The following is a 22507-nucleotide window of genomic DNA, read 5'->3' as shown; positions in this document are numbered from 1 at the left end:
TTCTTTTAAGTCGAGAAAAATAACTTTGAAATTTGAATTAGCTTAAATAGCCTATTTTTTCACCCGACGGTAGCGACGTACGGTTGCCGAGTTGGTAAAATTTATATTTTACACGCTTGGGGTACGAGGTTCCAACCCGCGTATGGCAATGAATTTTTTGCATTTTTTCTTAATTCTTTTTAAGTTAGTATAAATTTTTAACTCATTTAATTTTTATCTCATTTAGATTCAATAACTTCAATAAAGATCAAGGATCCCATCACTTTAGTCGCCCCTTGCAAGAAGAAATTTCTTATTCGTATTAAAATTATTTTACTATATTTTAAGTTTTCGCTTCGATGCAAAGCCGAGAAGATATTTTTTTGTGACTATCATTTATTTTCTCTGCTCTAACTTGACCTACTTTTTTCAACAATACGTCAAATTACTACAATTCGTATCTAGTTGAAGATATTACTCTCAAAAATTGAAAAAAAAATTCTAATTTATCAATTAAACAGTTAGTTATTACATCGTCTCCATAAAGACAATTAAAATCATTAATTTCTAATGTTTTCAAAATATTTATTAACGAATGAAGTTTGATATGATAGGTTTCAACTACAAAATTAAATCATTTTACTTTGTAATTTAATAATTTTTTTACTCTATTTGTGTGTGCTACTACTAGACTATAATATTACAATTTTTTTTTGTAACATGTTGCTATATAAATCATTTCTAAAAAAAATGATTGTTTTTTCTCCTGAATTAACAATTGATTTTTACAAATATAATCAAATTTTATAATACCCTCAATTGAGTATAACTTTTTAACAACTTTGTTTTGATTGGTTCATTTAGTTAAAGTAAATCATTAAAATTAATTAAGTTCTCAATATTTCAATTATAGAATCTTTTCAACAAACAACAAAAGTTCCTAGGAAATTATTACTATTACTTCTATTTAAGTTATCTATTACCATAAAAATGCAAAAAAATATTGAGCTTTTCTGATAAATTTACAATAAATAGTAATTATAAAACTTTCTGACTGCATATTAATCTTAAAAATAACATTGTTTTAATTCTCATAAAATTTTCTATTTAATGATTCATTCTAGTCAACGAAGGAGTAATTTTGCAGAATAGCAGAAAAAATTCCCAACAAACTTTTTTTTTTTTTGTTTTAATTAGGCAATTGGTGGATTATTCCAAAAGCAACATCAACTCTTATTTCTTTAATTATATCATGATTAGTAGTTCTTTGATTTTAAAATATAATATATGAATATATACTAATTATAATTATTAAATTTAGTATGAAATTGATATTTAATATTGTAATTTAAACGGAGAAATTATAAAAATAATAAAGAAGTTATATTTTGCTTTACTTTTACGTGTATAAAAATTTAAAGGGCTTGATACAATAATTTTCAATAAAAACTGTTTGTTACTATAAAAAAATGCACTGGACTACAAGGAACTTTCATCAGAAGCAAAAATATACTTTTCTAAATCAAATTTTCGCGTTGTTTTCAAATCTGCAAGTAGACTATTTCTATCACTTCTAATTTTTTATATTATTACTAATTATATATATAAAATAATAATTAAAAGAAAAAAAAATTTGTTTTCAAATTATTACTGATTTGATTTTTAATATGTTAAAAATAATCAGTCCAAATTTTCAATTTTAACCTATTTTTTTGGTTCTTTAAAGTTGATGAAAAATTTTTGATAAAGATTTATGAAAGTTTATAGTAAAATAAATTGAATATATTACCATAACTTTTAGCTCAATTACAAGTTTAAAATTGACATCTAGGCCTGTCAACAAAGGAAAAGTGCGGAAAAAAATTTTGTTTTTTTAAAAGTTGAATTAAAATATGTATAATGACATACTAATAGTCCTCAAGATTGGAATTGAGCTTTTTTTTTAAATCCTCGCAAAAGTTCAAAAATATGAGCTTTCTTAATTTTCTCAAAAAAAAATATTTAACTTACAAAAAAAAGTTTCGCACAAAAGTTGTTTAAAAGACAATTATAAATAAAAATATAATCTTATATTTTTTCATTTAAACAAATATTTTTCGAGTTACATTACATTTAATATGAGTAATAAAATTTATATTCCATTTTTTTCATTTTACGGTTACTTTTTATCATGTTATACTTACATTAGACACAATGTTATAAATGCATATGTGTGTATGTGTGAGTTTATTTATTTATTGTATCATTAAAGTGTAGTGTATATTGAGATACAACCGATAGAGTAGGTAATTGATTTGACGCTATATTATTTAAACCCAACTAAACGCTAAATTGTACATTCCGAAATAACAATCATATTATGTCAATTGCCACCGGAATATCTGGTAATATTTTTCTTTTTCTTTGCCTTAATCCCAACTACTTGGGGTCGGGCACCCTTATCCTAAGCTTCCACTTGACACGATCTCCCACATCTTCTACGCTCACATCAGCTGTCCTCAAATCGCATTCAATAGCATCCCTCCATCTCTTTTTTGGTCTTCCTCTATCTCTTCTTCCTTCAACATTCATTTCTATAACTGTTCTTACAGCTTTCGATTCTTCTTTCCTCATACCATGACTAAACAATCTAAGTCTATTTTCTGTCATCTTATCCACGATTGACGCAACACCTATACTTCCTCTTATATGCTCGTTCCTTATCCTATCTTCTCTAGTCACTCCACTCATCCAACTAAGCATTCTCATCTCTGCTACACTTATTCTCTGCTCTACTTTCTTATCAACCGCCCAACACTATGAACCATACATCATAGCTGGCCTCACAATTTCATACTAAATTTAAAAACTATAATTAGTATTTATTCATATATTATATTTTAAAATCAAAGAACTACTAATCAGGATATAATTAAAGAAATAAGAGTTCATGTTGCTTTTAAAATATTTCACCAATTTCTCTAAAGGAAACACTATCTACAGATTTGCATCGAAGCGTTTTTTATGATAGTGATTTTAATCACTGTCAGATATCATCTATACTTGTCCCATCTATGCCTCGTCCACACTGTGCCTCGACCCCACTGTGCTACCGTTTTTTTTTTTGTTTATTACAGGATCAACATAATTTTTTTTTGAAAAATAATATTTTTTAATAAACCCTTTTTCATTCGACATATTTTATCTTAATCGAGATATTAATAAGGAACCAGCAGATCATGTAGCTTTTGGAATAAAACACCAATTTTTTTTAAATTAAACACTATCTAAAGATTTGCATCGAAGCGTTTATTTTTGATAGTGATTTTAATCACTGTCAGATATCATTATACTTGATCCAACTATACCACGACACCACTGTGCCGCGACCCCCCTGTGATGGGTTTTTTATTTTCGTTGTTAATTGATTTTTTTTTGGTTATTATCAATATTAGTATTGTATTGTTGTATTTTAGATTGCGCCCTTTCCTTGCAAGCGATATATTTAGAGAGGGCCGTCTTGTCAAGTGTCGGATATTCGGTAAGGTCCGCTCAATCAATCCGATTGTTGTCAAGATCTTCGTCCATGAGTGGGCTGTTGGGAAGCCGGATGTTCTCCAGAATATCAGCGGTATCGTCTATGGGTGACATTAGTTGTTCTGTTGGTTCATTATATTATTTAGGTTCTTGGTTCAAGTTATTTGTGTTATTTTTACATGACATTGAAGTCAAAGACTTCAATCAAGACGAAAGCTTAATATATGTTCATATCCCGCTTCTTTAATTCCTGTTTTTAAATAATTAATTTCCGATATAGGTGTTATATTGATATTAGTCAATGCATTTATTATTACTTGGTTAGGGATGGAGGGGCATACATTTGAAATGATTATTCGTTTGGTTGGGTTGAGTAGTTTGCGAATAGGTATTTCGTGTACATTTATTTTTATTAAATTTTTTGTTCTTTATAATAAGGTGTTTAATATTTTTTTGCTTGTTAAAAAAATGTATACACGACCAATTGATATCTTAGAAACAAATATGATATTAGAAGGTGAGATATCTGGCCAATAGCGATAATGTAGTCTTTTAGTAATAGTCCGTCAATCGGATGTAATACAATAGCCTGTTCTCTTCTAGGTACATTTGACGTTGCTAAGGCGAAGTTCAAATTATAATTGTTATTAGATTGGGCTGTTTATCTTGAGTAGTTTGTGAAGATGAATAGGTCGTGGTTTTAGTGGAGGAAGAGGTGGTACTTGGTATTTGTGTTGTGGAAGTGGCTGAGCGCAGAGCATCGTGCAAATCGTTTTGATCTACAATAGTTGAGTAGGAAATTGGGATATTAATTTTAGAATTTATTATTGTTTTTGGTTTGTTTAATGCATTAGAAGTTTTAGGACTGTTAGTGTTACTTTTGTTTGTAGTTTGATTTGTTAGGGGGGCTCTGTTTGAGAGCGTTTGTTTGGGCTGTAAGCCCAGTTTGTTAAGATTCATTTGGTAGTTAAGTTGGTTTTAAACGGAAAAAGCCATACTACCTGTTAGTGTGCGTAAAGACAATATGCTATTGGGAGCTTGAAAAGCGATAACGCGATAATGAACACACGTGTTGCACTGTCGGGTTTGGAACACGTAATGAGTTTTAAAATTATCATCATACAATTTATAATGAATGAAAGCTTTATGAAATATTTTGAATAAAAAAAAGACAAAGATTTATTTAACAGACATTATATTTAAATAAATAATATACATTCATACTAATTATTCTGATTTTTGAACTTTCATAAATAAAACATAAAGATTGAGTTAAAAAAAAAAATCATCAATGTAGGTATACTAGTATGAAAAGGGAGTTTTAAGTAAAGTTAATTAAGCATTAAATAGCAAAGAATTGTCAACAAATTACATTATTTGCAACTTTATTTTGCTAGTTATCTAAAAATATATTTTAGAGTTCTTTTTTAGAATCATAATATGTTTGATTATGTATTTCTATCGACACTTATACATAGAATTGTAATAAAATACGACAATTAATACGATACATATTTTCTATGAATATTACAAATCAAATATAAATTTATGTAAATCAATTTAAACATTTATAAAAAAATATATTATGGAACAAATAATATCAATGAAGTTTCATTGTATTTTTATAAACAATAAGTAGGAGTATATTTGTATTTACGCACCCATTTTTTTTTCTCATAATTATAAGAATAGACATCAGATTGATATTCTCCAGCATTATCTAATGTGTTTTTTTTCATCTCTGAAATGAAATGAAGTTTTAATATTATTATAAATACACGAGTACATCTAAAAATAAATAAATTAGAGTAATTAATACACTTACGTTTGACAAGGCTTAAAATTTTTCATTATATAGCAACATACGCTTTTATTCATTAAATAATGATTTAACTATGATAATGATACTTTTGGACCAATAATAATTTTTAACATATTATATATTAGTCAGAAGAAAAGTACGATCAAAAAATGAATAGATATAAAAAAAGAAGCATCCATTATTCACTACCAGTCACCTTAAAAACTATATGCGATGAAACAAATATAAAGCCAGATTTTTAATCAGCAGCAAAATTTCTTATATAATTCAACTAAGTATTGGAAACCGAAATTATTATACAATGAACTAAAAAGTGATAAAAAAAAAAATAGGATGAGGTTGGAACATAAAAATAGAGAAATTAATAATTCTCCTGTAGCTGATCATTTATTGACACTCCATTAACTTATTAAAAATATAAATAATTACAAATAACTTAATATGAAGGAGGCAACAATAATGTTTCAAAATAAGTGTAGTTTAATTAAACTTGAGATTTTGTGCCACTGCAAATTTTGTTATAAAACTTATGTTAACTGCCGAAGTGTTACTATTGCTTAAATAATAACATCACAAAACGTCTTTAGATAATTATGTCACAAGAATTATAATGAAATATTATTCAGTTCAGTAAACGTACATGCGATTATTTTGTACTTTTTTTTTAGTTAAATATTTTTAATATTTATTAGTTTTAAATTAATATTTCAAACTTATTTTTAATTTTAAACTAGATTAGCAAAAAGTAATCAATTTTCATTATATATTACCTAAGTAATTGAATTGATTATTCTCATTTGTATACTTTTTGAGTAAATTGTCAAGGAGTTTGCCTGTTATTTGGCCACCTAACAATTGGGATTTCAATAAGACTTCTTTTGCATACTCAATGGACACAAATCCATTATTTTTTTCATCACCTTTACTTAATAGTGTGTTAAAATCCTCTTCAAAATTTTTCATCTTATTAAATATGAGCATAAGAAGTTCTGAGAGATTAATCATTTCATCACCTAAGAAAATTCCAAAAAAAAGTATGCTAATACAGAATATTAAACTATGCATCACAATAAAAATTTAACAAGAATTACAAGTAATATTTCGACACTGATTCGAATTTAAAATCATTAATTATAATAAAATATTGTATTACTTTTTTTCCGTGGTCAGTGGTTTAAAATACTAATCATAATAATTTTATTGAAAACTTGAAAATATCAAACGACGCTTTTTAGAATATTGACACACAAATATCCACAGCAGGATATCTTTCTAATTGTTTTAGATTTAGAATCATTGGCTTCTAGATGGTTAAATAACGACGTACTTTTATCCATAAATTAATGAATAGTAAATTATCCTGTCTAAAAATTCTAAGCAAAATAAAATTTGAGATTCTTGGAGATTGAACTTAAATATAGTCTTTTGAATTTTAAATGCCTGTAACAATGTACTTAAATTTGATTTTCCTTCCGACTCCCAACTTAAAATAAAACATTAAATTTTTAAAAATAATAAAGCTTATACATTTCTATCAAACTTTCTATTTAAGCATAAAATAAAGTTTAATTGTTTTCTAAATAGAAATTTCTTATTCAAAAATTATTTAAGAACCAGATGATTCTATATTCGCGCGTGTTGAAAGTTAGTCAACAGATAGTATAATAAAAAAGTAAATAACCAAAAAATAAAAAAACTTTGCACAGTGAGAACGCGCCAAAGTTGTAACTTAGAAGTATAGACAGTAACTGACAGTGATTAACACTACCATTATAATAATTGTCTCAATGTGAATATGTTAAATTATATAATTCGTATATATTTATTAATTTGAAAATTTGTACGATTTAAAATTTTAATCGGATATTAAATGCTTGTTAAATAATTTGCTTGATTGAATATAACGTAATTTATTTGCTTTAACATTTTTCGTAAATATAAAAAAATGATTTCATTCAATAAATCAAAAAAAAGTATATAATTTGTTATAACATTTTATGTCTTAACGTATAACATTATAAAAAAAAAGTTCAGTTGAAAAAGTTTTATTTTTCATTTAATGTTTCAAGTTTTGAACGTCCCCTATATGAGGGGAAATTGTCTAATTTTAATAAAAAGTATGTCAAATGAAATATGTACTTATAATATATTTAGAAGAAAAAAAATTTGTGCTGATACATACATTTTTCGAAAAGTTATAACATTTTTAAGTTGAAAATTTAAAATCGAAAATTTTAACACAAAATGTAACGATAAATATCGACTGGTTAATTATTAGCAAGGCTCGGAGTTTTAGACAATTTCATACATGTTCCAAAAATGCATACTGATATGCTAGTTTAATACAAATTCGTATCACAATTACCTTATTTTATAGATATAAATTTTCTTTCTATATTTTTGTGAAATTGTCTGTTTTAGTATTTTGTAACATATATATGCATATTTAGCATATAAACAATATTGAATATATACCATCAATACCTCAATATCACTCACTCCGGTTATCTTAGATGTGAACGGCCAATAGGTTGCTTATTGTTCAGTAAATAAATAGTGTGTAATACACAAAGTTAAGTTTTTAGTTTTAGGCCATCAATTGGATTGTATGATTTTTTGTAATCAACGAATCTCATGGTGTTGGTAATATTAATTTTGACGTCATTAGTTGAATATAGCGGCGATCGCTGTTGCCTGAGTCAGTAGCAGGTCGGATCGTGTTATAATTATATTTATAAAATACATACATAGGTATGCAAGTTTTTATTGTGGATACAGCTGATTCTGATATATATTTATGTCTGGAATAGACATAAATATGCGGTAGAAATTATCGCATTAAATATCTTCACTCTATGTATTCAAATGACTTTAAAAAAATTATATTTGTTGAGCATTTTAATGCATAAAATGAGAGTTGGTGTTACATACTTCCAATCTATGTGTTAAAAATACTTGTATCTACTCGTCCTAAAATTTTTAATTGCTAGAAAATGGCTATTTTGCAATTATGAAAACAAAATGATAAAAATATGATATTGACTTAGTCCAAGAATGCATAAATTAAAAATATTATGTAATGTTGTTTTATATTATTTTATACATTTCAATGCATACACTATAATAATGCTCGATAATTATATTTTTTTGAATTGTTTTTTTTTTAAAGAACAGTTTGTAGAAATACTGAATTTGAGGATATATATGAAACGGCCCCGAAATGTGACACAAAGTAACAGTAAAATGTTAATTGAATATATATTTAAAAGAGTTCGCTATTAGATCTGTTTCACTTTATAAAAATTTAATAAAAATAATTAAATATCAATTACCATCTAAATCGTCAATCTCAATGCTACTTTCATTATCAGTAGCATTTGTTTCGTTTGCAATTTCTAACACTTTTAAAGCACTAATTTGACCCTTATTATTAGCATATTCCTTATATCCATTGAACGCTGCTTGTGAGCTATAAAACGCTATGGGATACATTTCCTATAAAAATTCAATGTCAAATTATTTATTGGTCTCAAACAATTAATAAAATTAATTTATAAATATTTATAAAAGTTAAAAATTAAAAAATTAATTTATGATATGTTTGTAATTTTATAGTTAAATGTATTTTCCTTTTTTTATTTGATAATAAATGCACTTACTTACTATTATTCACGTTTCAATTTATAATATATGACATTATTTAATTAAAAATTCAACATGTTTTAGACAATGTTTCTATAATTTTTTTAATAATTTGAATTATACTACTAATTGTTTTTTCATGTCAATTATAAATGCTTATTCAAATGTTAATAATTTTCATGTAAAAGAAATCGCGTACTGGTAACAGTAAATAATGTAATAAGTGTTTATTTCTGTACTTTATAATATGGACTGACATTTAATACAATAGGAAAATTGTATAAAAAAATCAAAATTTAACAAATTTCAAAATGCTGTATAAACGTTACTACTGAATTAAAATAAGAGTTTTTGGTGTCAAAATTTTTCTTTAAAACTTATCTATAAAATGGCTATCTTAAAATCTTAAAAAAAAATTAATTTTTAAAATATTTTTTGTAATTGCGAAAAATAACATAAAACATATTTTAAATATAGTTCTATATTGAAAAAAATTATTAAAAAAAAAAAAAGTATAAAATGTTATGTAAATCATAAGTTATATGAGTTGTCAGTTAGATCCGTTTCACTCTGTATATGAATAAAGCAAAAATCATCTAATGAATTTTTGCCTTTTAGGGTATTCAAAACAACCATTTATTAACTCATGTATCAAACCAGTCCCTTACAATTCATAAACTACGCCTGATATAAACATTTCTATTACAACTAACAAATCACAAATAATTATATAACATCTTTACTTCTTAAATCCATATCAATTTGAGTATTTTAAATTGAAACTTTTAATAAAAATAATTTAATTATTTAATTATTTTTAATATCAAAAATGTCATAGCTAAAAATATGACTGATCAATAACACCTTTTTAGCACTATTATAGAAAAGGTAATAATTACTACTCATAAAAATATAAAAACTCACACATTATCTCCAACAATAATTTTTAAATGTTAATATCTACAAAAATACTGGTTTTAAAGTTGTTCAGAAGATTTTCTATGATAAAAACTTACAGTATACAGAGTGATTTTTTTATCATAACCCACTCAATTATTTGCAGAATAATAATAATTTAAAAATTTTTTTTTTCATTATCTTTTGTTACACATTATTCTTGAATTTTTAACTATTTAATACTTTTTAAGTTCATCCCTTATGCCTTGGAAGGGGGTCAACTTTGTTTTTTTAAATGGTAACACATATTTTTAATTTAATAAAATGTTTGAGTTTTTAATTTGAAAGTAAATGGCATTTGAATTTTTAATATAACTTTATTAGCTTATTAGATATAAACATTTAAAGTTTCAAAATTTTGAGTTAATATACATGTATAATACACATGGGATTGTAAATACAGGTAGCTAATTGGATTTTTATGACATTGCTGTCTCAGTCACGGATTGTTTATTATCAATTATGATTATCAATAGATATACTTTCTGTATTGTCAGTTAGTGTATTTATAAACTCATAACAATGTGCCTTACTACAATTGATAATAACAATGCTGTGTACCTGCTAATATCGATGTTATAAAAAACCAATTAGCTACCTATATTTGTAATCCCTTGTGTATTATACCTGTATATTAATTCAAAAATTTGAAACTTTAAATGATTATATCTAATAAACGAATTAAGTTATATTAAAAATTCAAATGCCATTTACTATTAAATTAAAAACTCAAACATTTTATTAAATTAAAAATATGTGTTACCATTTAAAAAAACAAAGTTGACCCCCTTCCAAGGCATAAGGGATGAACTTAAAAAGTATTAAATAGTTAAAAATTCAAGAATAATGTGTAACGAAAGATAATGAAAAAAAAAATGTTTAAATTATTATTATTCTGCAAGTAATTGAGTGGGTTATGATAAAAAAATCACCCTGTATATACTCTATTGTACAACAAAATTGTATATTAAATAATTAAATTAAAAACTATTTCTTTATAATATATGTAACATCTCACCTCATTTGAAGGAATTAGAAGTTCTTGTAATAAATTATCTGGTACTTCATCATTCTGCAAAACATTTTAGTTGTTAATATGACTACTTTAAAAATTGATAGTTAATATTATTTATATTCTTAGTTATTTTATGCTTTTCTATTTTTAAATCTATCTATCCCTTATTTCTTACACCTTAAATCCATATCATCATGAGATTTTTTTAAATGAATCATAAAAATTTAACTTTTCAATTAATTTTTACACAATGTGTAAGTTAAATAATTCCAGTGTAGAAATTAAATCTAAACAATTTTTCTTTATTATATCTGTAATACCTCACCTCATCTGAAGAATCGGATATATCAGTTTCTAAATCTTTTGCTGGTCCACCATTCTACAAAACATTTATTTTTGTTGTAAATATGATAACATTAAAAAATGTATAGATATTTGAAACTGTAAAAATCGATTGTATATCAAACATATTTAACTATATAAAATTGTATACTGAAAGAAAATTGTATTTGAGATTTTACTGATGTATTTTTCACAAGGTTTATATGAACTTGTAAAAAGTATGTATGTTGAACAATTTCAGTATTTAATAATTTTACATCCTAAGAAATATACAAAAAGTAATTAACTGTTCCTAATATATCATGTTTTATAACAAATTACCAACTATTATTATATATTAATCATTTACCTTCTTTTATACACATATGTGTACAGAGGAAGGTACCTAAGCCACTAAATAATAATCATAATTTTATAAAATAATAATAATAATAGCTTTGCAACATATGATACTTAGTTGTAATGAATATTACAACTTTAAAAGGATTAATGATTGAGTTACATGTATTTTGATATATAAAGAGGAATTATATAATGTGGTTAGTGTATTCATTGTAGATATACCAATACAAACTGGACCCACCCGTGCAACATATCCACTATCCCACATAGCAATTCAATATATTAATATTGTCAAAATATTCTTACAAAATACTTTTTAAAATATTTTGAATAAAATATTGTGACAATATCTCATAAATATAATAAAAAATATATTCTATTGAAATATTTTCATAATATGCTCACAATACAATTTTTTAAATATTTGTTTATGTATATTTTGAGAATATATTAAAGAGAATAAATACAGTATATTACACAAAAAATATTTCTACAATATGGTTAAAAAATATCTTTTTAAATATTTGCTTATAAATATTATGAAAATATATTAATTAAAATATATATAGAATATTTAACTTGAAATATTTCTGGAATATTTTATCCGTATAATTTTTTAAATATTATAAATATATATCTTGTTGGCCAACTGAGGTAACTTAAGAGACACAAGCCATCCTCTTTTCTCACTTTAGTTATATCTATGGATGTTATTGGTATCTTGTTATATAATACTTATGTATTATATATACATATTCCTAAATCCTTAATAAGTTTTTTTCTAATTAGTATCAATTTTAATTAACTTAGTTCAATTAAGCTAAGTAAGTTAGGGATAGTAAAAAACCCTTGTTGCTATTATTTGCAGGCCTATCGAGTTAAAAATTTTTTAGTTTTATCAGCACAATTATATCTTATTATTGTCCTGTGAAACTTAAAATCCTAAAAAGATTTTTTATTATAGTTAGAATATATTTCTATATTATCAACAATAAAAGTCAATTTATAACTTACAAGGAGAAATCATGGTGATGGGATCGCCGATTTTCAAGAAAATTATATGAATCTAATCTAAATTGAATATAAAGTTGTATTTACTTTGAATTTTTTTAAACAGTAAAAATGACTTAACAGACAAATAACCATTTGAATTAGCTTAAATAGCCTTTTTTATTCTCTTACGATCATAGCAACCTGTGGGTCAATGAGTAACGTACGAGTCCAATGCGCTTGAAGTACGGGGTACGTTCCGGTCTACTTTTTTGCATTTTTTTAATACATTTAAAAAATATTGTCACAATATATTTTTTATAATATTTTAGAAATATACCTTTAAAATATTGTGAGAATGTAATATTCGCTGCCAAAGTATATTCTGAGAACATTGTGAGAATATTTCAAAATATTCTGGTTATATTCTAGAAATATTTTATTATCAAAAATAAATATTCTAGGAATATTCTAAAAATATTTCATTGCTATGTGGGAAAAGTATTAAATTGCTTATAATTCAAAAATTATTCGTCCTAAAACTGTTATTAACTGATTAATTTTAGCTATAATAAGAAGTTAAGAAGGTATTGGTTTTACTATTTTGTTTTTTTTTTGTATCTGTTACCATTTTTTCTCAGCTCTCACTGGACCGATTTCTTTCAACAATACGTCAAAAGATCACAAATCGTATTTAATCGAAGACATTACCCTCAAAAATTGAAAAAATTTCTCTCGTTCCCCGTAAATGGGGAAAATCTCCAAAAAAGTTACAAATTTAAAAATCGCTAATTTTCGAAATTTTTTTAATTTTTTTACTTTAAACTGCCATAATTTTTCAAAAATGAACAAATCAATATAATTTTTTTTATCGATGCATAATGTTTTTACCTAATTTTTGGTATATTTTTTTTTGTAAATCTGACATTTAACCTGCCCACAGGGGGGGATTTTAAATGACAACTTTTTCACAAAAAATTAACTTTTTCAACTTAACCTTTGAAAATGTTCATGAAAGTCTGACACTTTTATATATATCTTAAATTAAAGCTAATGTAATATACTTTATCATAGAAAAAAAAAAAAAATTCGGACTTTATATTGTCTTCATGGTGAAAACAGTTACCCAATGCTATTTTGTGTGAAAATTTACGATTTTATATTTTACATTTTTAACTCAATAATGCTTTAACTTATTGAAAAGTGTATGGATCAATACAATTTTATTATGAGAAACAATATTTATGTCCCTCTTTCATTCAACATACTTTATCTTAATCAGGCTATAAATAAGGAAATAGCAGATCATGTAGCTTTTGTAATAATGTACCAATTTTTTAAAATTAAATACTATCGAAGCGTTTTTTATGGTAGTGATTTTAATCACTGTCAGATATCATTATACTTGACCCAACTATGCCACGTTATCACTGTGCCGCAACCCCCCTCTGCTGGGTTTTGTTGTTATTGTTTTAACATAATAATTCAATACATAAATTATTTAAATATATATATATATATATGATAATTATCTAAAAGTTATAAGAGTTTATTAAGTAATAATAATTTACCTTCTTTTATATACTTATGTATGTAAATGAAAGTATCGAAGCCACTAAAAAATACTAAGAAATTTAAAGATAAAATATAACAAATTACCAACTATTATTATATATTAATCATTTACCTTCTTTTATACACATATGTGTACAGAGGAAGGTACCTAAGCCACTAAATAATAATCATAATTTTATAAAATAATAATAATAATAGCNGATTAATGAGTTACCGTTTATAAAAATTATTCATAGATTATTGCAAGTTAATTTTATGTACTTATTTTCAAATTAAATAAAATATAGGATAGAAATACCATTTGATTTAAAAAAATGCAGATTATAAAGCATGTTATTTATTACTAAAATGTGTTTTGAAATTTTATTAATAGTGTATGGTGGCAAGTTTACATTAATAGTAAGATTATTTTTTTGGATTTAACAAATTTTCATTGTTTTTCGATTTTTAAAGGAAGTATATTTGAATATATTAATCAAGCGATGACACTATTTTCAAATATAATTTAAATGAAAATATGTATTTGCTCGAAATCGTACTTGTATAATTTTTGCAAAAAACAAATTATTATTCTAGTATAGTTATACTTTAGCATAAATAAATAAATAAATAAAATGTATTGCAATAGTTAAAGAATATCATTATGTATAAAATAATTTAAAACTTTAAAGCTGATTAGAATCAACTTATATTCATATTGAAATTAGGAAATGACGATTTTTTTTATGGTGGGAGGGTTGATCAGATTTCTATATGTAAAATGACTTGCTAATAATTATTAATACTAGCTCAATTATTGAAAAAATAAACCTAATAATTATTGAAAATATACTTTAGAGAGTCATTCTTCCAAATACTCCTGTAAACTAATTAAAAATTGTGTATATTAAAATTTTCCAAGAAAAATTATAATTATGTGAAATATTATATACACGTTAAACACAACAAATATTTTTTTCGACACAATATGGTTAATAAGCTAATTTTTAAGAGAAAAATAATATAAATATATATATATATTTAAAACCAAACGAAAAAAAAGAATTACACATTCTTATGATTTTTTATAATTTATAAAAAAGTATCTTTCAATGTACGACACATGAAAAACGGCGGATTGCGTAAGTTCGCGTAGGACGTCAGAAACAAGAGAGAGAGTGTTCACCGCCGGTGATAGGCGGTTGACCGCACTCCAGTAGATAGACTTTGCACCTTAGTTAGACAGCGGAGGTACTAAAATCAGGTGAGACTCTCAATGTAATAAGGCGGCTAATGAAAGAGACGAGGGACCGTGTTTTAAACATATCGCAAAATATACGGTACAGTGTAATATTAATATTAAGTGATAATAAATAATCAAACCATGACTTGTAATGTGCACAAAATGTGAACCTTTATATCTAATAACAATTTTTATGGTATAGATGAATTTAATGTTTTCCTTTGCTAATGGGCACACGTACGTTCAAACCGGCCGTGTAATCAGAAAATTACTGTTGCTATCACGTTTAACGCTGTACACACAATATACTTTATCAAGTTAATAATCGCTCCTATATAACACATCCACTGGTCACCACTGACAACACCGTTCATACTTTTATATTTTTGTTATTCGATAAATTATAAGGCTGATATCCTCTCCTACATCGTGGTGGTCGTCGTCATTGTGTCTACAATAAAGAATTGATTACACTAGTTTAAAATAAAAAAAAATTTTCTGACCTATGACTTATGATAGTCATTTTTTATGTAAAATCGTCCACTGAGTCCGAAAATGAAGTCCAAAATACAAAAAGTAGAACAGTTTTTGAGTTATTGCGAAATTAGCGTTTTTCGTGTACCGCGAAAAAACGTTTTCATTATATTCTAAATATCTATAATTGCATTCAACCGATTTTCATTTTTTTTACATAAAATTAAACAATATTAAATTACCTATAACTTTTATCTGAATCAATTTTTTATCTGACTCTTTTCTCGTTTGCTATCTACGAATTTACCACTGAATTTTTATAATTTCTTTCAAATTGTCAGAAAAAATTCAAAGTTTTACGTAAAATACACCAATAAAAAATTAATTTATCAACAATAATTTCAATAGACGTTATACTCTAATACATAACAAAGAAAATGATATATTATTTTGTAAAATTGATAAAAAAATGAATAAGTTATGCGCGATTGAAAAATAAAACAAATTTCCTAAAATCAGAGTTTTCTAATTCGATGCTATAATTTTTTTTATAAAATATAGGAAAATTACTCACAATACTACTTTTCAAAACAAAATTTCGATTTTTTAAATAACTTAAGGTTATTTCATATAGTTTTATTGGGACATTTTTAAATTGAGTTAATTATACAGTTTGGTGGGGTTGTGATAAATTTTCGCATTTAAAAAAAAATGATAATTCTCTAAAAATATTAAGTAATTTTCTATAGAATTAATAAAATTGAAATTGTTTTTGCATGGATTTAAAAAATTATTTTAAATATAGTAAATTTAACATATAATCGATAAAATAAATAATTAAGTTTTACAAAAAAGAAAACAATTATAATTTTCACTATATTTTTTGTAATTAGTTTTATGATAACCAAAGAATAATTTTTATTTAATTAAAAATAGGACGCATTAGTCTTAATATTTCTTTTATATGTTTCATTGTTTTCTCTTATAAGAAACCAATAATAGTCACCCATCATTATTTCATCCCAAAACCCATAGTAACGACATTCTATATCATTTATTTGTTGATAAAAACGTTCACCATGCTCATCGCTTTCATTTCCAAGATTTTCAGGAAAAAATCTAAGTGTGCATGAAGAAAATGTATTTTCAATAACATGTTCACCCCTATTTCCGATAAAATTAAAAATATACATGTTTCTTTTATTCAAAAAATAATAAAATTATAAAATGTACTGTTTACCTATTTTTGAATAGTTTATCAATAAATCGTCTATTATTTCTCTATAATTAAGGTTTGCCCANTGTCTATTATTTCTCTATAATTTAAAATTTTGAAGTTTCCTAAAAAAGAATAAACAACCAAACGAAACGAGTTTGGTTGTAAACGCATCGGACAAATGTGGAAACATAGTTTTCAAATAAGTAAAGGAATTTCCATTTTTATTTAAAGCTTTAACAAAATTTTTAAAAAGTCCAAGTATAATATGTAAAGGTGGCAGGATTATTCTATTTATATTAACAAGAGGATTGAATTTGACATTTTCTTTGCCCACTGTTAAGTTTACTCAATCTGGCCAATATTTTCGTGTTTAATGTTCTTGACGTGCTCGACTATCCCATGTACACAAAAAACACATGTATTTTGTGTATCCTTGTTGCAAGCCAGTTACCATTGCAATGACTTTAAGGTTTGCCCAAATTTTCCAATTGTGTTGATTGTAGTTGATTAGAGAAAGTAATTAGAGATAGCCATTGATTCATACGATTCTTTCATATTTACAGCATGCGCTAATGGAATTGAAAGTTTGATGTTTCCTTTGTGCAGTAAAACTGCTTTCATACTTAGTTATTGATATCAAAAAACAAACGCCANCTTAGTTTATTGATATCAAAAAACAAACGCCATTCGGTTGGATCATATGGCTCACCAAATTCTTTAAACTAACCGTAAATGTCGTTACAATAACAAACATTGTTTTTTTTTATATAATATTGAGCATAATATTTCTGACGACTTCGGTAAAATGTAACTTTTACTTGTGATTTTAATCAATTTTATTCTTGCAATCTTGACGCCAATAACTCTGATTTTTCCTTTGAGAGTTTCAAATGTCTTATTAAATCATTAAGTTCAGTTTGGGTAAAAAGCTTCGGAATTTTTTCATGTTGAAAACTAATGTCAGTCTTACACTCGGCATGATTACTTGGTTCGGGCGATTCACTATATTCTTTTTTCCTTTTGGAAAAACAGGATATTTAACTGAGAGTGAATGTGGAACTGGTTTTGACATGATGTTTACATTTTAGGAAATTTGTTTTATTTTTCAATCGCGCATAACTTATTCATTTTTTTATCAATTTTACAAAATAATATATCATTTTCTTTGTTATGTATTAGAGTATGACGTCTATTGAAATTATTGTTGATAAATTTATTTTTTATTGGTGTATTTTACGTAAAACTTTGAATTTTTTCTGACAATTTGAAAGAAATTATAAAAATTCAGTGGTAAATTCGTAGATAGCAAACGAGAAAAGAGTCAGATAAAAAATTGATTCAGATAAAAGTTATAGGTAATTTAATATTGTTTAATTTTATGTAAAAAAAATGAAAATTGGTTGAATGCAATTATAGATATTTAGAATATAATGAAAACGTTTTTTCGCGGTACACGAAAAACGCTAATTTCGCAATAACTCAAAAACTGTTCTACTTTTTGTATTTTGGACTTCATTTTCGGACTCAGTGGACGATTTTACATAAAAAATGACTATCATAAGTCATAGGTCAATTTTGTTGTAAACTAGTGTTATTATAAGAATAAATATTTTTTCACTTTTTTTCTAAAATTGGCTATAACTTATTGAAAAATGAACGAATCAAAATAATTCTTTTTTAACATTGAAACCTTAAGTATTTTAATTTTACTTGATATCATTTTTTTTTAAATCTGACACTTAACCTGCTTACAGGGAAGGATTTAAAATAGTAACTTATTTACAAAAAACCATTTTTTCAACTAAACTTTTGATAATAATCCGGAAATATTGCGTCCTTTAAACATATGCTAATTTAGAGCTTATGTTACGAACTATAAATTAAAAAAAAAATTTTTTTTTGCAAATGGGTGCCGTAAAATTTTCGATTGTATATTTTCAACTTTTAATTGTTATAACTTTTAAAAAAAATGTATGGATCACAAATATAACACAAATTTTTTTTCTAAATATATTATATATACCCCTTCCTGTGACCAAAGGCGTAAAACATTTGAGTAAATGTATTTGAATAAAAGTATTCAAATACTTTCATTGGTATTGAATAGTATTTTTAAATACATTTAATAAAAAGTATCTGAGTAGTATTTTAAATACAATTATTTAGTATTTATTACTGTTTAATATTCAGTACTATTAATATACTTTTTTTTTTTAATTTACTAACCGTAATACAGCAAGCAAATTACACTCAGTCAAAATGAAAATTGAGAATAATTCTCTGTTATTTTATATGTTACATTATAGTATAACATAATTATTGTGCTTATCTAAATGCTATTATGTATACATCTATTTTTAATACATCAGTTGAACCTACAATAGCCTATTGCAGGTTCAAATGATTTACTCTATTGTCAATAAGACATACATACTTTACAGGTTTTTACACGTGTACTAATATTTATTTTTTTCACTGATTAGTCTCCAATAATTAATTTTATTTACCTCCAACAAAAAATATCGAAAATAATAAATGAGTTCTCTTAATTTAAAAGTACTCAATATTTGACTCAAATTACCCTCTTGGTAATTATGTAGGTGGAACCTGTTGCTCTTAGTTAAAATAAAAACATTATTATTATTTTTTAATTGTATTCTTAGTATTTGAAATACTTTTGTAAAGTAATTGAGTATTACTCAAATACTTTTGTATGAAAAGTATTCAAATAGTATTTTAAATACATTTTTTTTTAAATATTTGAGTATTANTATTTTTTTTTAAATATTTGAATATTATTTAAAATACTTTTTAAAAGTATTTTTTACAACTATGCCTGTGACATACATTTTTTTTTAATCGGCAAATGATTGCCGTAGTTTAAAAACATGCTATTTTTGTGCTCAAATTGTATATTTATTTTGTTTTTTTTGAAATACTTCTTAAATGTTTGCCATAGTAATGAGTCCACCAATTTATATGAATCTAACTTACATAAAATATAAATTTATACTTATTTTGATTATTTTGCCTCCTCAAAGTTAAGAAAAGCTGCTTTGAATTTTTGAACTATCTTAAGTTGTCATTTTTAGATATTTTATAGATGATGTGTCATAATTATTTTTTTAATTTTATTTTTGTGACTGTTACCACTTTTTCTCAGCTCTCGCCGAACCGATTTTTTCAGCGATACGTCAAAAGATCACAAATCGTATCTAATCGAAAACATTACCCTCAAAAATTGAAAAAAATTCCCTCGTTCCCCGTAAATGGGGGAAACCTCCAAAAAAATTACGAATTTAATAATCGCTAATTTTCGAAATTTTTTTTACTTAAAATTGCTACAACTTTTTTAAAAATAACCAAATCAATATAATTTTTTTTTATATTGATGCAAGGTATCATTATCTTGCATTTGGTATATTTTTTTTTAAATCTGACTTTTTACCTGTCTACAGGGGGGGATTCAAAATGACAACTTTTTCACTAAATTTAACTTTTTCAACTTAACCTTTGAAAATGTTCCTGAAAGTCTGACATTTTTATATATATCTTAAATTAAAGCTAATGTAATATACTTTATCATAGAAAAAAAAAAAATCGGACTTTATATTGTCTTCGTGGTGAAAACAGTTACCCAGTGCTATTTTTGTGTGAAAATTCTCGATTTTATTTTTCACATTTTTAACTTTATAATGCTATAACTTATTGAAAAGTGTATGGATCAACATAATTTTTTTATGAGAAATAATATTTTTTAATAATCTCTTTTTCATTCGACATACTTTATCTTAATCAGGATATTAATAAGTAACTAGCAGATTATGTAGCTTTTGGAATAATCCACCAATTTTTTAAAATTAAACACTATCTAAAGATATGCATCGATGCATTTTTTTTTTTTGATAGTGATTTTAATCACTGTCAGATATCATTATTCTTGATCTAACTATGCCACGTCACCACTATGCCACGACCCCCCTGTGCTGGGTTTTTTTATAATACTGTATATTATAATATTATTATAATATTATATAATATTATTATAATAATATAATAAATTTTGTATAATACTGACAAGTTGATCAAAAAAAAAAAGTTAATTTTCCAGAGTACTGTTGTGAACTGGCTTTTTGCTGCCCCATTGTAATTATGTAATTTAATAGTATATATATAATAATCATGGGAACGGAAGCCTCTATTGTCTTGTATAAAGTATTTACCAGGCAAGCATCTAGTTCTTCTAGAACATTCGATGCTTGCTCAGCCTTTTTCAATGCATTGGGCCTTCGGCCGCCGCCGCCTGAGGCGACGCGCCAGTAGGAGTCAGCTACTCGTTCAAGAGTCATACAGTTCATAGGGTCGAACCTGGACGACTCTCCACTGAATCTTTTGTTAATTTGTTCACTGAATCTTTTATGTTAATTTGCTCACTGAATCTTTTATGTTAATTTGCTCACTGAATCTTTTATGTTAACTTGTTCACTGAATCTTTTATATTAATTATCAACTAATTAAAATCGAGAAGTTAATAATAAGTGTAAACATATTTTTTTTAAATATAATAAACTAATTATCAAACGCATTCTCTCTTCATTTGTCTACCGTACCAACCCGGTCACAACATTTGGTGGCAGCGGTGTGATCAACATTTATTTTCTACTGGAGAATCAACTACAGTCAACATTCTACTTCATTTTTTCCGTGTTTCTTCAGTAAGTGTTGACACGATACCCACGTGTCCGCGAGGTACGTTATACAAAAATTTTATTAATCCAGTGCGTTCTAGTAATATTTAATTACTATTTTTATTTTTACTTTTTGTGTATATCGTGTTTATTTTTTTTTTTAAAATATACAAAACTTCAATATTTCGAAAAGTAATTCCGATAGTGACACAAGGGCGGGTTTGTGCTAACGTCGCACATTCCTTGAATCGGCGTTTCTGGCTGTATCGTATTCGTCAAACAAGGCCGCCAACTGGTAGCACCATATACACGCATCCGCCTCTGGTTAACTGTCAGAAATTTTACAAGTGCGACAACCGGTTCTGACGCCATCTAGTGTATACATTTTTCATCAAAAATTCCAAACCGTGGATAACGCGCACTCTAGAATATAGTAGCCACACCCATACGCTGTGGGTACGCGCTCTATCAAGAAATTTTTTTTTAAATTTATGAAATACCATCGTTATCGTCAGACTACTGTGTGATTTTATCACTGTCCGGAGAAGACCAGCTGATCCGGCCGTCATCGCCACTAATCATTACCAGCGTTTTAATCATCAACAACAACAAGAAGGCAAATAAACAAGAAGTGTTTATTTTATTATTACTTTTTTTTTGCTACGTTCAAAAGAAGATTATTTTCATTCACTATTTCAACTCAAGGAAATCATTTCATTCACTG

At 25.5% G+C, this 22507-nt stretch overlaps 1 protein-coding gene across 1 annotated transcript; it reads right to left on the bottom strand.

Moving 5' to 3' along the window:
• Positions 1-4743: 4743 nt before the first annotated feature.
• On the bottom strand, positions 4744-11486 carry LOC126895908 (uncharacterized). The gene is made up of 6 exons (XM_050668239.1): positions 11408-11486; positions 11257-11310; positions 10935-10988; positions 8650-8812; positions 6088-6330; positions 4744-5236 (listed from the first exon to the last, which is right to left on the bottom strand). Exons 4-6 carry the CDS (start codon positions 8807-8809, stop codon positions 5118-5120), a joined length of 522 nt encoding a protein of 173 aa, XP_050524196.1. The 5' UTR covers positions 8810-8812; positions 10935-10988; positions 11257-11310; positions 11408-11486; the 3' UTR covers positions 4744-5117.
• Positions 11487-22507: the final 11021 nt, after the last annotated feature.

This window comes from Daktulosphaira vitifoliae, unplaced genomic scaffold (genome assembly GCF_025091365.1).
Source record: "Daktulosphaira vitifoliae isolate Bord-2020 unplaced genomic scaffold, ASM2509136v1 Scaffold_1, whole genome shotgun sequence".
Lineage (NCBI taxonomy): Eukaryota > Metazoa > Arthropoda > Insecta > Hemiptera > Phylloxeridae > Daktulosphaira > Daktulosphaira vitifoliae.
Note: the sequence above shows the minus strand (reverse complement) of the source record. Positions and strands in the feature narration are given on the sequence as shown.

What these genes read in the sequence shown, in the direction of transcription:
- LOC126895908 (XM_050668239.1), bottom strand. Translation starts at nt 8,809, where the DNA reads ATGTATCCCATAGCGTTTTATAGCTCACAAGCAGCGTTCAATGGATAT. An exon ending in TGAGATTGACGATTTAGATG is followed by an intron (nt 6,331 to 8,649) that starts GTAATTGATATT and finishes GAATTTTCTTAG; the next exon opens with GTGATGAAATGATTAATCTC. An exon ending in TAATCAATTCAATTACTTAG is followed by an intron (nt 5,237 to 6,087) that starts GTAATATATAAT and finishes ATTTCATTTCAG; the next exon opens with AGATGAAAAAAAACACATTA.